The 16,655-nt window shown below is 38.3% G+C and overlaps 1 protein-coding gene across 4 annotated transcripts in view; it reads right to left on the reverse strand.

The window, feature by feature from the left end:
- POC5 (POC5 centriolar protein) overlaps positions 1–16,542 on the reverse strand; it is a 30,097-nt gene extending 13,555 nt beyond the window's left edge. For 2 of the 4 annotated variants that reach the window (XM_067316356.1, XM_067316354.1), the window contains exons 1-4: positions 16,503–16,542; positions 15,988–16,235; positions 12,809–12,908; positions 8,564–8,711 (exon numbers count right to left, since the gene is read on the reverse strand). In XM_067316356.1, coding sequence (XP_067172457.1) covers positions 8,564–8,711; positions 12,809–12,892 — 232 coding nt within the window. In that variant the 5' untranslated portion in view covers positions 12,893–12,908; positions 15,988–16,235; positions 16,503–16,542. The remainder of the gene's footprint in view (positions 1–8,563; positions 8,712–12,808; positions 12,909–15,987; positions 16,236–16,502) is intronic. The other 2 variants (XM_067316355.1, XM_067316357.1) reach the window with 2 other exon arrangements.
- Between the last annotated feature and the right edge of the window lie 113 nt (positions 16,543–16,655).

Raw genomic sequence — 16,655 nt, forward strand, 5'->3', positions numbered from 1 at the left:
AGCCTATTTCTTAATACAGACTGCGTTTAGGTAAACATCTCATATCAGAAACCTACCAACTTTTGCCATTTTCCTCAAAGCAACTGTAAACTCCCCAGGACAGTGGCTTGTGCATCCTTGTGTATTTGCAGCTGCACCCTGTAGTGTGTATTTTCATGCTGGTATGTATCTGCAACCATTGTGTGGCCCCTTCTCCCCCCTCTGCCCCAGCTAAGAGTTAGCACCTCCCTAGCTCAACTCTTCATACTGCTTTCCTTACACCCTTTAATTTGCTCATGTATTTATACTTTGAACTCTCTGAGACAGCAAATATCTACTACGCATTAATACAGTGCCTTACACAGGAAGGCCTTACTTTCAGGTGGTGCCACAAACTATGACTACAATAAAAATTAAGATATGCCCAGAAACTAATGGACATGGGCTTGAGTTCCAACTGCTGAGAAAATGGGCTAAAACTAAATGGACTCACATTTAACTGAACACAGGTAACTAAAATATTGTTTCATAGTTAGTTGATCCTTACAGAAAACGTGTTATTAGAGTTGACAGCTGAAAGATTATAAGAAAATTTGGAAAGAATAGGGATTAGCAAATTCCTTGTATTAATGACAATTAAGACAATTTTAAAAGAACACTTTCCTTCTTGCACAAATGAAGAGAGGAAAACTCCAACATTTTAGTTTTCATTTTTGAAAATGAATATTGTCTGTACAGTTGGTTTCATAGGGGGTAAGTACTGCTTTCTAGTACAAGCAAGCAAAGATAAGCTGGACTGTTTATCACAAAGCAGTATTTTCAGTGGATGCTGGAAATCTTTGTTTCTAACTTAACACTATCCAAGCTCTGAGCCTGAGGGCTGACGCTCTTTTACAGCCACTGTCACAAACCATTGCAGGGAGCCTTAAGTCTCCTGACAAAGGAGGTGAGACAGCACGTGGACAGAAGAGCTGTCTGGCTTAACATTCACTCCCAGCAAGCAGTTTGCATTGAAACTACCTCACTCATGCTCCAAAATAAGGAAATAAGGATGAGCTGTGATGCAGAGGCAGAGTTACATTCTTTTTTGGCATTTCTTCCAAAGTCATATACAACTACACATCAACCTTACCATCAGACTGACCTGAAGAAACCCTATCTAACATACCATTTTTCTAGATTAAATTCCACACTCCATTACATAAACAGAAGTCTAAAAGTAGATTACTCCCAATCACACAGGTATACTAAGACTGGCATCTAGGGTTTGTCATTGTTTCTCACGCAAATGAGAAAAGTGTTGCTTATGTAATGGCAGAAGATGAATATTCAGTGTCTGTAAAGGACTGTGAAAAAATAACATGCAAAATAGATGTATTTCAAGTAGTTTTGGTCATCTAATTTCCATGTAGAATTTGGCTAGGGTTTCATAGTACAAAATATTTTGGCAGCATTATTACTGTCAAGCATTCCCAGTTCTGTCCTTCACCACTTGTTCCCATCCCTTTGTGGCAGTGTGCTCCTCCTTCAGCTCTGCCATTGCTGTAAAATGTACAAAGGGTTTTTTTCAATTGTTTGCATTGCAAAGATATCCAGTGTATACTGCACAGGTCACAAGATATTTGTAAAGAAAGAAACAGAAAAAAATGTAACCAGTAAAAAACAGGATATTAAGCTAGATTGACAACTGTCACTGTCCCAGATTGTAGTACTACAAGTTCATCTTCCCCCGCCCCCACCTTAATCCTCCCTAAGGACAGATTGTCCTAATTTAGCTTTCATTCCCTCTTGTTTGCCACAGGACGCACCTTTCTCTGAATCCACTCAGTGGATTTGTTACGTATCTGTATTATCATCCTATATAATTTATCTTGATCTTGTAGTATTGTCGAAATTTCCCAGTTGTGTGCATATTAAAGTCATTCTTGTCACCTACTCTTTTACTTCATTACATGATGCCACTTGGTTATGGTACAGTAAGTTATCAAGGACATGGAACCATTCAGATATGATAAATGCAAGAAAGTACATGCAATGTACTTTCTAAAATAATACCCACATGTATTTACTCCAACATACTTCTAGACTGTATTTTTATTTAGAGCAGAGGTCATGTAATTACCTGTTTTTCTAGATGCCTGTTATCCCAGTATTACTGATCTTTTTTCTGTGTGCCTCTAATATCTAACGAAACCAGAAAAAGTTAAGAAAATATGCTCTGACAGACTTGCATAGAAGCAGCATTCAGATGTAAAATTAGGTATTTTTTTTTTTTAAATAGAGATTTGCTGTATCCTAATTCTATAATATTGATTTCCATTTATACTGAATGATAACTGCTTGGCACCTTTTATATTAGCATACTAAAAGTGCCTTCAGGAACACCTGACACCTAAACTCTGACTTCTTTGCACTTTCTTAATAGAAAATGAAACAATACAATTATTCAGTAAATCAAGAAGAATTTATTTGGAATTTGATCAGATTCAGCATTAGGTCTTGTGAAAACGTGCCATGTGACCCCCAGGGTTGTCTCTAGTCAGCTGAGTTTTTCAGGAATCTGTATTAATTCTATTTTAATTTGCATCAAGCAATATCCTAGTTTTTAAGGTTAAAATTGTGACATTATTGCTTAAACTGAATAGATAAAATATTTGCATGCCTATTTTACATGTAAACCTTCAACATCTGCAGTTTTATGCTTCAGATACACGCTATGGATTAACATTTTCTGCTGATACCATAAGTATGTGGTATATTAAGTGGCATACAGTACTATAACACTACCTTTTAAGGAGAAAATTTTCAGGGAAGAAAATATATGCATTATAGTATATAAAGGATCTCAGTCTTATATATTTAAGAACTTCATAATTATCTACAGAACAGAATACAGCTGAGGCTCTCATTCACTCCAATTCCTAAATGCATGAATGGCCAGCTTTTTCCTAATGTACAATTTTAATCAGTTTTCATGAAGTGGAGAGAAAAAAAAGCTTTTTCGGTTCACCAATAGCCTCCTCTATCCCCTCTCCCCCTAAATTATCAGATTGTTTCCTCAGCAAGAGGTAAATTTAGAAGAAGTTGAAGACTTAACAATTCTTTGTCAGAATGAAAAACACTATTGAGAGTTTTAGTGAAACAGATATTGAGAATGCTGGGAAGAAATTCCTAGTAATAAAAGACCCCCTATCATTTTAATTGAGATCAAGTAGCTCCTACTCAACTTGTCTTTGAAAGATGCCTTCAGTTAGGAGATTCAGTAGTCAAGATATTTCTGGACATAAAAACGAGAAACAAATAACGTCCTATTTCCTTATGCACTACAGGGAAATTAAAAAAAAAAAAAAGCGCACCAAATACTTCTTTCTTCTGACCTTCAAAACATGCTGCAGAAACCATTTATTCTCTTTAATAGATGAAGGTTAGAAAGATTATACAATTTTTTCCCTCATACATGAACTGCTATCATTGGACTAAGCCGGAGGTAGTAATTTGTTCAAATCTTTAGAATTTTTTTAAAATGCTCTCAGAAGTTTAATGGCTCAATACTAAGGACTGAGAGCTTGAAGAGAAAAAATTTTCCCACTGTTTGGGTATGAGTCATCATTCCACGTCTTTGCTACTTTATTGCTCCAGTCTTAAATGTTTTCAGATTTAATTAACCAGACTGATAACAAGAACAGGAAATTATATTTTAGGTTTCAAAGTTTAAAAGCATCTGGACATTGGATTGAATAGCACAGCATGCTTTATTCCAATTATTTTTCATATTTGACTGGAAGCTTTTAGTGAAGTTTAGTGAATTATTTATCATTAAATTTACTGAAATAAAGGTTACCAGTAACTGGACTTCTACAGTCATAGTACACCACTAGGGCAGTCGAATTCTTGAAAACAGTCACCCAATTTTTAAAAAATTGATGGAAAAAAAAAAATCAAGAAGTAGTACCAAAAGATACTCCACAAACACAACTTCATTTGAGAAGGCATCATGTAGCATTGGCAACTCCATTGCCCTCTCAATACCAAAACCATGTGGAGAACAAAAAAATTTCTGTAGAAGAGTGAACTTTTTGTCTTAACATTATACACAGCATAGACATGCATTTTGTCCTACAAAGTTACAGAACAATACCCTGATAATTTATGTTTTAGTATTTTAACACAGCCATAACATTATAGCAGGACAGGAAAAGAACTAATGTCAAAGAGCCTGATTTGTTATATGAACTTGTAGCAATCCCAAAAGAAAGGAGCTGAACAAAAAAATTAAAACTGTCCTCTTGAAACAACCTGCTGATCTACCAGTATCAGAGGTGTAATATTGAGCTTGAATTTGTCTACATTTCCACTTTTCATCCTATGCCTTGTGTCATCAGTACCTCAAAAAATGAAACAAAACAAACTCTGTGACAAATACCACTCAAATACTCAATCACCCTTGATCAATACTGGAGGTTCCGTAAAAGAGTTGGACATGTTTTGGTCAGATCCTTTTTTAAAGTTGAAATAAATGTACTCTTCTTTCAATAAAGAGATTACATGCAGATCTGCAACTCTGTTTCAAGACATCTCCCTCCCAGACTGACAGGAGGCAGTGACATTTTGAATAGCAAACCTATGTTTTGATAAAGTAGCTAAGCTCTACAAGTTGAAATACTGTGTAGTTAGTAGAAGTATGATGGAGGCCACGTAAATATTCTTCTTGCCTCGGTCTCTGACAGGAGATCAAGAGCACATCTTTTTTTTTTTTTTTAAACAAAATTTTCATTTAATAAATATGACAAATTATATTTTGCAATGTGCTACCCTTTGCAAAGATAACAAACATATGAGTGTCTGCAACTGAGAGAAATAGCTGGCTTATATAATGAGCCATACACAAACAATGAGAAATTTTGATTAACCATCAAGTATAAGAGCACTTCCCCTGCTGCCAGGGCAACTACAGCTTACAAATGACTATTCTTATTTGGCAATACCATGTATATTAAAAGATAACTCTATTCAAATCTTTCAAGAGAAAAATCAAAGGAAAGGAATATTGTCCTCTCACTTCTACTGTGCAGCTTTAAGCAGTAAAACAGAATGTAGACTCGATAAGCTACATTTTTGGCATCAAAACAAACATGAGAAGACAACCCCTCTCACAGAGGTAGCAAAAACAGTAGACAGAGCAGGCAAAAAGTTCTGTACTGAGACACAGAAGAGCACAAATGGAATATATACAATGACTTATCCCAAAAAGCTGTAGTCTACTGTTTTGATTCTGATCTTCCTTATGAAGAGCAACACCATGCACCACAAATATTCTGTTACAAAATACAGTTCCACTCAAACTGAATGACAAAACTCAGCTGTATACTTTTATAATTCTGAAGAAAAATCATATGATCAGCCAGAACTCTAGATCCACTTGTATAAGCATAGAGGACTCTGTGGATGACATCTGAATAGGGATTTCACAGAATCACAGAATCACAGAATCACTGAGGTTGGAAGGGACCTCTGGAGATCATCTAGTCCAACCCCCCTGCTCAAGCAGGGTCACCTAGAGCACATTGCACAGGATTGCATCCAGGCGCATTTTGAATATCTCCAGAGAAGGAGACTCCACCACCTCTCGGGGCAACCTGTTCCAGTGCTCTGTCACCCTCACAGTGAAAAAGTTTTTCCTCATGTTCAGATGGAAGCGTCTGTGTTTCAGTTTGTGCCCATTGCCTCGCGTCCTGTCGCTCGGCACCACTGAAAAGAGTCTGGCCCCATCCTCTCGACACCCTCCCTTCAGATACTTGTACACGTTGATAAGATCTCCTCTCAGCCTTCTCTTCTCCAAGCTAAACAGGCCCAGCTCTCTCAGCCTTTCCTCATAAGAGAGATGCTCCAGTCCCCTAATCATCTTTGTGGCCCTTCGCTGGACTTGCTCCAGTAGTGCCACATCCCTCTTGTACTGGGGAGCCCAGAACTGGACGCAGTACTCCAGATGTGGCCTCCCCAGGGCTGAGTAGAGGGGGAGAATCACCTCCCTCCACCTGCTGGCAACACTCTTTCTGATGCAGCCCAGGATACCATTGGCCTTCTTGGCCACAAGGGCACATTGCTGCCTCATGCTTAACTTCGTGTCCACCAGCACTCCCAGGTCCTTCTCTGCAGAGCTGCTTTCCAGCAGGTCAGCCCCCAACCTGTACTGCTGCATGGGGTTATTCCTCCCCAGGTGCAGGACCCTGCACTTCCCTTTGTTGAATTTCATGAGGTTCCTCTCTGCCCACCTCTCCAGCCTGTCCAAGTCTCTTTGAATGGCAGCACAGCCCTCTGGCGTATCGGCCACTCCTCCCAGTTTTGTATCGTCAGCAAACTTGCTCCATAATGTTGTTCCAAATGGTTCAGTTTGGAATTGTTCTGTTCATCTTCTAAGAGAAATTTCTCTTAGAAGCACAGAAGTGTTTCCAGCAGTTGTCTTGGAATTGCTCTAGAATTCTAGAGTTTTGCAATTGTATTTGAATACTGGCAACCTACTAGCCACAGGACATTCTTTGGCTGTAGATATCATAGATAGCTTAGTAGTAATCTTTAGTTTAATCTATGAGGCTGCAATTTTCACTACCTTGACCTACTGATACAACAAATAAGATGCTTTTCTCCCCAAATCAAAACAATTTGTATCATAATTTTTGTTTGTTTGTTTTTTAACCCATAACTAACTGCTTCCATTCTAGGAGACGCAGGAATATCTGTTACTACAGTGGAATTTTTTGTACAATGTTTGACTATTTGGGAGTAACTGCCATAGTACAAAATATCAACAGCTTCTACTGATCACATTTTTTATACAGTCTTGGCACATTTCCCACATAGGACATAACTACACTGGATGAAGTTAATAAACTTCTATGGGTGAAATTCATAAACCAGAAGTTCCATAGACTATTCTTGAAACTTCTGTGTTAGCAAAATTTTTTCTAAAATAATTCACATTCCAATTCCAGATCCTGTTTGCATTACAGAACATTCTCTCTCCCCAAACCACCATTCTCCTGCTTTCAACGAAGGCAAAAACATGCCTTCTACATTTCCTATAGGAGTCTGATATTCAGAGAAACAACTACAGTAATTCTGCACAGAGGGGAAGTTACAGACACTATGTCCACAGGGACTAAGTTCCTCCAGTGGCTGATAAAATGACAAAACCTTTCTCCTTATGGTGTATTGGAGAGAGGTAATGACTGGAGGGCCTGAATGTGCCTAGATTCCGCTGCACGCACCCACTGTGGAAGGGGAAGCACACAGAGCATAACCAATACTGCTCTCCTCATTTTAATCACATTCCCTGTTTTAAGAACACTATTTCTAGATTAGTTTTTGCTATAACGTATTAACACGAGTTAATTAAATGGCAACTGATAACTTACTAAGGCTGCTGTACATTCTAGTGAAAACAGTGCACAATTTCGAATATGTACTTATTTTTGGTCAGGGTTCTTTCTAGTATGAGATAAACTTCTGCCAGTGTCTGCACTGTCCTTTGCAATTGCACTAGTAATTTCCTGTTAGCACAGAGTTACTCAGCTCTCATCAGCATGGCCAAGAACTCTTGCATGCATCAGCCAGGAACAGCATTTACTCCAGTGAAGACAATTAGCACCAGGTATACATACCACTTCAAGACACTTAATCTCTATTTGTAGAATGGTCTACCCACTTCTACACCCCATTCTCCTCTAACTAGTAGAGACAGACCTGGCATCAAGGTCCCAACTTCCCTTAAGGACAGGATACAGAAAAATAGGTAACAGAAAACTGCAAGTAAGTATTTTCATCATGAAATGACAGACCTTCTGAACAACAGCAATTAGTTTAAGGTAAATTCTTCATGATTCTTTAAGTTAAATTCCCTAGTAAAGAAATAATGCAGGTATGATCATTTACTGTTTCTTCTAAAGCAAAATTAACAGAACTTCCTCAAGCTAAATGCTAGTGACAAAAGCAAATAATACATAACCATAAACACCAGTGTTACTCTTGTCATCACAATCCATCACATGACACAAAGTTTACACATTCTTAAAGACCAAGTAACAAAAACTAGAACAGAGTGAACTACTGAGCTGAACTAGAAGAGTAAGAATGACATTCATGCAGCGACTTGATTAGCCATTACACGAAGCCCGTTTCAGGTAATTCTTACTTCAAAATAACAATCCTTTAAACACAAATTTATCTATCATGGAAGCACTGGTATGAGCAAAACCAGCCGTGAACTCTTGAACTTCTATAAAGAATACTTTAAGTGAGGACCCCAACTTCTGTGTTATTACACCAACCACCTTAAACATTTCTTTTACACTTTACGCCATGGTTAGAACAAAGAACTGTCAGTGTATCAATACTACCACCTGAAAGCTATGTTAGAGAGAGAACCTTCAGTGAACGTAATACCTTCCTAAATTTCTTCTTGTTCAAAATGTAAGTGTATTACACATGAACTGTACATTCTTTTCAAACAGAAGCTATTAGAAAACTCTTACCAATAAAATTTTATCATTGCTCTTGTAAACTCAACTCACAGCTTTTCACATATTACCTGGAGTCTTATGGTGAATGACATCATCTGTTACACTTGAAAACCTGTCACCTGCTCTCAGTTCTGAGGCAGGTTCTGACCACTTTGGGACATGATGTTCAAACTTTGGAGTCACTACAGCATAATGAAGCAGCTCTTCATATTCATCCTGTCACAAAATGGGCACAAATAGTTATAAAGCTATGACTGTGTTTCCAAAACTTAAGTAGAGGAAGGAAAGAGTGGAAATGATTTTAGATCACCATAATACAAAATAATCTCAAAAACTGAAACTAAAAGAATTTGCCTTAAAACTGCAAAAGCCAGCTGTTTTCTTAATATTTAGAAGTCAGTTATAATGGTTTATTGCTCTCTTACTTCATGTTCTAAAATGCATTCCATTTACTACTAGATGCAGTATAGTAGTTACAGCTGAGGATTTTGCTAGATGCCAGAATTAGATAGTACAATGCACCTCAAAAAAATATGAGCTATGAAAATAGATTCCAGATGAGGAATCACCTAATACTATTTTTGAGCATCACTGTTACCACAGAGGAAAAAGAAAAAAAAAAAAGTATTTTTATATTTGTGACAAAGATGCTACTAAGCCGAGAGTCACATTTCACATTCTCCTCTTTGGGAGGCGTTACAAAGCCAACCATCAGAAGACATTTGATTATCCAATATTTTCTTTAGATTAGACATGGTTATTCTCACCATATATTATACATTTATTAAGTTATATAGTTATGGTGGTGATATGTACATAAAACTAATAGAAAAGCTTGCCCTTTAAAAAATCATGAACCAGTGTAACTGGTATATGGCTTTATACAACATGCCAATGTAAACCAAGCAAGTTAATGGTTTCTTGAAGTTTTCTAATTAAACAGATTTTCAGAATGGAAGTATTTAGAGTTCAATGTGAAACTGAACAATCTGTATTACAGCTTAAACATTATACAAGCCATTCCAACAGTAATAAAAAAAAAAGTTTCAGCAGCAGTTAATGCCTACTGATCAAAGCCACTAATTAAAACATTTGAAAACAACATTAGTTTGAAAGTATTAAACCAGGACACCAGTAGTAGCTTTTCCTTCACTTAATATTATTTCATTAGTTCAGTTTAGCATTCTAATGAGCTCAAGGCTCAGAAACCAATTGTGAATTGAAAAATTATTTTCCTGTTCAAGCTGGGAGAAGTCAGAACAGAAACAATCAGTTTAAATGTACCAATTACATGTAATACTTTGTTGAATCACAGAATCACAGAATGGTTGAGGTTGGAAGGGACCTCTGGAGATCATCTAGTCCAACCCCCCTGCTCAAGCAGGGTCACCTAGAGTACATTGCACAGGATTGCATCCAGGCACGTTTTGAAAATATCTCCAGAGAAGGAGACTCCACAACCTCTCTGGGCAACCTCTTCCAGTGCTCTGTCACCCTCACAGTGAAAAAGTTTTTCCTCATGTTCAGATGGAACTGTCTGTGTTTCGGTTTGTACCCGTTGCCTCGCGTCCTGTTGCTGGGCACCACTGAAAAGAGTCTGGTCCCATCCTCTCGACACCCTCCCTTCAGATACTTGTACACGTTGATAAGATCTCCTCTCAGCCTTCTCTTCTCCAGGCTAAACAGGTCCAGCTCTCCCAGCCTTTCCTCATAAGAGAGACGCTCCAGTCCCCTAATCATCTTTGTAGCCCTTGGCTGGACTCTCTCCAGTAGTGCCACCTCCCTCTTGTACTGGGGAGCCCAGAACTGGACGCAGTACTCCAGATGTGGCCTCCCCAGGGCTGAGTAGAGGGGGAGAATCACCTCCCTCCACCTGCTGGCAACACTCTTCCTGATGCATCCCAGGATACCATTGGCCTTCTTGGCCACAAGGGCACATTGCTGCCTCATGCTTAACTTCGTGTCCACCAGCACTCCCAGGTCCTTCTCGGCAGAGCTGCTTTCCAGCAGGTCAACCCCCAACCTGTACTGGTGCATGGGGTTATTCCTCCCCAGGTGCAGGACCCTGCACTTGCCTTTGTTGAATCAATCAGCTTAAATGCATAATGTTTTAACACTTTCAATGTAACCCTCACATTTATGTGGGTTTCAACTAATCAGAGAACATTTTAAGAAGCTAGGTTTTGTGTTTTAACTGAATTCTAGTTTCCTTTCAACTTTCCATTTCCTGTCTGCTAGCGTATCATGTTAAAATTAAAAGCCCAAGTAATCATATATGAAGCTATATGGCTACAAACAAGTATGCATAGCGTATGTTTTTGGTAAGGAAATATCACATTCCATGTTAAAGTTATAGTTAGTTGCAAATCAACAAATTATCAATTTTTTAGATTTAACCCCCAAAGGAAATAAAAGTAATAACAAGAAAGAGCAAGAGAATGAACTATTTACATCCAGACTTCTGGATCTCAAAAGTAAATCCAGATTCAGATTGTGACTTAAATTGGTTTTACTTAACAGGGAACCATTCTTCAATGTATGTTCTTACTGTGTGTAAGAACTAGATAATATTCCTGGAAAATACATGCAAGCCCTAAGATAATGCTACATGCTTCATTAAGAAATAAAACACACATCTGCAGTTAGGCCATGCATATTGTGTAACTTTACTAAGTACTTACTTAAACTTGATATGAGCCCAGTTCTTTTTATATTGCATGCTATGTGAAGACCAAAAAATGATGAGCAAATTCTTGTCTAGTATATTCTGATGCACTCAAGCCTCAAATACATAAGAACCTTTAATATGTAAGCTGATATTCAGAAAACCAGCCACTATTGTTAACCAGCTCAACAAAGAGACACAGATAGGTATCCGAGCAAGGAAACCTTGGCATTAAATCTCGATATTAAAATTTGCAGACTTCTTAGTCTGATGAAAGAAATGTTTTATTTCCTCTACAAGTTCTGCCCATAGAGATGTTTTAATATCAAATTTATAGGAATATCCTACAATATTCTAACTTTGCACACTACTGTATTCTACCACTTTAAATGCACATCCATAGCTTCCTATAGAAGTACAGTTTAGATTCTGTGAGATCTCAAAATAACAAAGAGCTCAGGTATCTTTCAACAATTAGTGCTGTAAGGGGCACAAAAGCATTTAGAAGTTTTTTTTTCCCCTTCTTCTTAAAGGATAATAAAAATCTATAGATGCTTCATGGAATTTGTCCTTTGGATGGCAGTCAAAGTAACTAAAAACAGGAAAAGAGTGGATCGAACACCTTCAGCCTGTTTTCCAACTACAAAAGGCACTGGAAACACAGATGAATTATTTTTGATGAATACAGATTAAGAAATCTTATCCACAAGATAAGTGTGAAAAAGCACGAAAACAAAATTCCCCCTAAAACATGTAGTTTAAAAGGGACAAAGTCAATCCACAGGAAGAAAAAGTTAATTTAACAGTGCTTCAGCTGTACACACCCATTGCACCCATTGTTTTTTGGGTGACAAAAGTAGGGACACATTCCTACATGGCAAATAGCAAAAATTATTAGTGCAAAAGTAGCTTGTTTTGGATAGAATCCCATCAAAGGAAAAAATACTACCCAAACTGCAATAGCCAATTAATAAATGATGAAACTCAACCTCTTTCAAGACAATAGGATAAAGACTTTATCCAATACCTTCACATCCTCTCAAAAGAATGCTGAGCACTGTAAAGCACAAAAACCCCACCCTCAAAGTTCCAGTATATCTTGGCACATTTGACGCAGGAAAAAAAATAGTGTTTCTTTTGAGTCACCAACTTAGGTACAACCCTACTCCAAGGGAAAAAAATCCATAAAAAAAAAAATTCTTACAATATTGTTTAAGAAGCCTAATATATAGCTATGCTTCATCCCTCAGAAATAATCGGTTTCTCTCCTACTGTGTCAAATTTACTCTTCTCAACCAGACTTAACACACAGATAAAAAGTAATACACATACACAAAAAAGAAAACTGCACTATTTTACTTATAGCTGTCAGTAATCAGTTTGCTAAGGTTATATGAAACTTCTCCCATATATTGAAATTTCTTGTGAAATGCACAGAAGAGAAATCCAAGTGAAGATTTTTTTTACTCTTGAATTTTACTTGTCTAATTTGCTTCCTTTCACTAACATTTATATTATTTTCCCATGCACCAAAAATATAAAAAGGATGCATGAGTTATTTGCAACATTTCCTCATAATTATCCTTTGCCACAAAGAAAAAAACAAAAAGCTGTCATAGAGAATCAAATGAGGTTGCTTCTTTCCTACCTGAAGATCTGAAGAAACAGAACTGCCACAAACTGAGTCTTTTGGCAAAACAGAACTTGTGCTTTTCTCCTCATCTGATGACATTCCGCACAAAGTTAGTCTATAAAACAGTAGAAACTGAACTTCACTTTTTAATTCTAACAGGTTTGCTCTATGTTTGCCTGTATTTTTTCTAGCAAGACAAAGTCTGCTGTATTAACTACTTCAATTCCCATTTCGTTGCTAATCTGAAGGTGTGTGATGTTATTGTGTAGTGTCTGTATTACATATACAATGTTATGAGTATAGACTGGAAGGTATTTAATTGCCTGATTCAACCCATACTCAAAACCATGAAAAGACTTCCACTGACTTCAAAGGATTCTGAATAAAACAACAGAAGACTCAAAAGCAACAAATTAAAAATTGTCTATTGTTCTAAGTTAACTGAATAAGTTTGTCATACCTAATGCTTCATGTTACATAAAATAAAATTTTACATTAAATATAAGAGTAATTAAAATACATTGCTGGAGAAAAAAGAAATAGACATATAAAGAGTGAGAGAAGCCTCAGTTCACAGTTACATGTCTGTGTCAGTCCCTCTATCTTATTCACACTGTATTATTTTGGAGCTTCTTAGCCTGTTTCAGTACAAAATTCCTACAGAGTGACATCTCTTGGGAATCTCTAAGCTCCACTGTGACTTTTTTCTCCTGGAACTACCTCAACCACAGTCCAAGTTGACACGATGCCCTGACTAACACCTTGAAGCTTCTTCATAGTGGTCAACATCAGTCTTCCTCCACCTTCTACTCCGCTTCAGTTGTCACCTTATAGGCCCAGGAAGATGACCAGATATTGAAAGGCCAGGCAATTCCTTCTTAGCTCTAGGTAACGTCAATCATTCCAGCAATTTCTAAGCAAGGTAGTGAGGTATTCTTGAATATCTGGGAAACAGTGATGTTGCAGAACTGATAAGAAACTTGAGGACTTTCTAAAAGATTTTTTTTCTTTTTAATCTACTGCAGCTTTTCAAAACCCCTTCAGTGCAAAACTGAAGCTCTCGCTAGAAAACTTGAGAGGATATGGGGAAAAGAACTCTAAACGATATGGGACAAGGGGAAACGAAAGGAATTAAAAAACTGAGTGGGAGCCAATTATTAAGAAAGGGGAAGGTTAATGAATGAAGGGCAGAACAATATAGTCTGATGTGTGTGAAAAGCCATGATCAGACACATTCAAGCAAGGGAGTTGTCAGCAGAGAGTATGCATGGAAGAAAGACCAACATAAATAGCTAAAGGAACTGGCTGCCTGTACTGTATAGCAAACAATTATGCAAAGAAACATTTATTTTTAAAGAGACATTTAAGAGTGTCAATCATAATGGTTTTTTTTAAACAGATGCATTTTCTGACAGAAATGTTATTTTTAAATTGCTAGTCGTACTGTCACTAAAATGGCAGGACATATCCTCCCCTTAAGCATCATCATCTTTTTTCAAAATGTCAAAAAATGTAGTAATCTCATAATTCTCTATGCAGGAATACAGATGGAAGTTAACTGTCTTTTTATTCTTTGAGTTATTCTAGATACTGATTTTTCCTGCACTATAAAATCTCTGCCACAGGTAAGACTTTTCCACATTCAGCTTCTGCCAAGCTAATTCCCCGAGCTTCTGACCCATGGGAAAAAAGTTTCCCGAAAAAGTCACGTTTTAGCTGGACTGTATTTTACAAAATCAAACACCCATAACAGCAGGTATTTGAAATAGAAACACTGAAAGAACTTTGGACTTTATAAACAGCTAGTCTGTAACAGTTCACTTCATAAAATGAACCAACAAGTGAAAATGCCAATTCTTAGTAGCAAAGATAACTTTAAACCCTGCAGCTGTATGACATGGACAGGCCTTGGCACTTATTCAGGGTATAATCTTACATTTTTATCACTGCAACATCCTTTTCCTGAGCTTGATAAATGCAATCTTTCCATACAGATATCCACCCAAAATCCTGCTGCAAAGGTCAGTTTCTTAGTTAGTCCTTTGACCTTCTGAACCTTTTTCAGGAATCCTTTTAATATCTCTCCTTCTCTCTCAAACATAAGCTGCTTATCTTTACTTTCAAGACCCTTCATAAGCTATCCCCACCATACCTATCAATTTTTATTTCCTTCCACTCAGCCCAAGTTGCTAGCCTGTACTGCTCATGAGTACGGTTTTCCAACAACCAGTTTGCTTATCCTCCCATCTGTGTGAAGAACCCTGACCATCAAAAGCCACTTGCTGATCAAACTAGCCAGTTTCCTTACTTTTTTGTACACTTTTGCCAATACCAAACTGAATTTACAATTAGATCATAAATCAGACCATATTCTCACACTATAAATTGGTCTGTCTTTTTTTTTCCTTCTCCTTTTAAACTGCACGTGAGGTCTACAGAGTTCTGGTCTTTGCACTACAGTGTGTTTAGGGTCTCTACTAAGTTGAACAATAACTGTTATTTCAAGCTTAAAATTCAGTAATGAATGAAAAATTCCAGCAAACCTAGAATACTAGAAATCTGCTTAAGTACAGAAAAACTGGTTAGATTACTATGATAAATTAAGATAAATATGCTTCTTTGAAGCTTTTGTTTGCAGACATCACTGCCACTTCATGCTGAGACCAAGTTATCTGCTTTGATCTCAGCGAGCACACATTAAGATCAAGAAAAAGACTGGGTAAGTTTCTAAAAGAAAAATCTCTCAAGGGGTATTAAGTAAGACACCACCTCAGAGTCAGTAAGTTCTGATGCTGCAAATCACTGGATGGTGGGAAAGTAGTGACAGAAGCATCATTACGCTTAGCATGTTCTTCCAATCTCCCTCAAGCAGCTGCCAACACATATATCTGAGTTCATCAAAGCAAGGCTCCTGATAACAGCAGTAACTTCTTCCAAACCATAAATATACCACTCCAGTGGTTATAGAGCTACTTTTAGGAACCAGATGCAGAATTATAAAGATCTTTGGTCTGATCTAGCATGGCTGTTCTTATATTTAATTTTACATTGCTTGAGCCCTGCTCAGTATTTTATGTTTTTGGATTTGTTTTGACTGATGCTTTTCAAATAATTTAATACTGTTACACTCAGATCAGGGGAGTCTACATCAGAAAATGGAAACTATTCCTTCTCCCAGTAGAGTCAGCACACACCTTTCCCCTTAACTGTACCCGTTTGCAAATACGAAGTAACGCTGCTCAAATCCACGTCAAGCTTCTTACTCCAGCAGCTCTGCACTCTCCGCTGATGTCTGCACGGGTGATACTGCGGCGACCACTATTATGTCGGCTAGCGAAAAGGGGCCAAATAACGGGGGGGGGGTGTGTGTGTGTCACACACCCCCGGGTGGCACAGCTGGGCAGCCGCACGGGTGGGCAGACAGGAGGAAATACGGCTTCATCTATGAACAGGAGAAGGATTTTTTTTTTTAGAGACAGGATCTTTAAAGTAACCGGCCCAGCTACCCGGGGACGGCAGAGGGGGTCGGCGCTAACGGCGGGTGCCCACGGGGGCCGAGGACTGTCCCCTCGGAGGACGGGGGCCCAGCACGGCTGTGCAAAGCTCGGCGTGCGGGCGTGGTGGAGAGCGCCGGGCACGGCACGGCACGGCACGGCACGGCACGGCACGGCACCCCCTCCTCTCCCGTCCCGTCCCCGCCGCCTCTCACCTGCGGGGCAACAGCCGCTCCCGGCGTGACGGTTTCAAACTGCCAGGGGGAGAAGAAGAAGCACCTCTCTGATAGGCTCGGCTTGCTTTTAGAAAGCACTCTCTGATTGGGCAGCCGGGAGGAGAAGTAGCCAATTAAAGAGCCTAGCGGCGG

This window comes from Apteryx mantelli, chromosome Z, assembly GCF_036417845.1.
Source record: "Apteryx mantelli isolate bAptMan1 chromosome Z, bAptMan1.hap1, whole genome shotgun sequence".
Classification (NCBI taxonomy): domain Eukaryota; kingdom Metazoa; phylum Chordata; class Aves; order Apterygiformes; family Apterygidae; genus Apteryx; species Apteryx mantelli.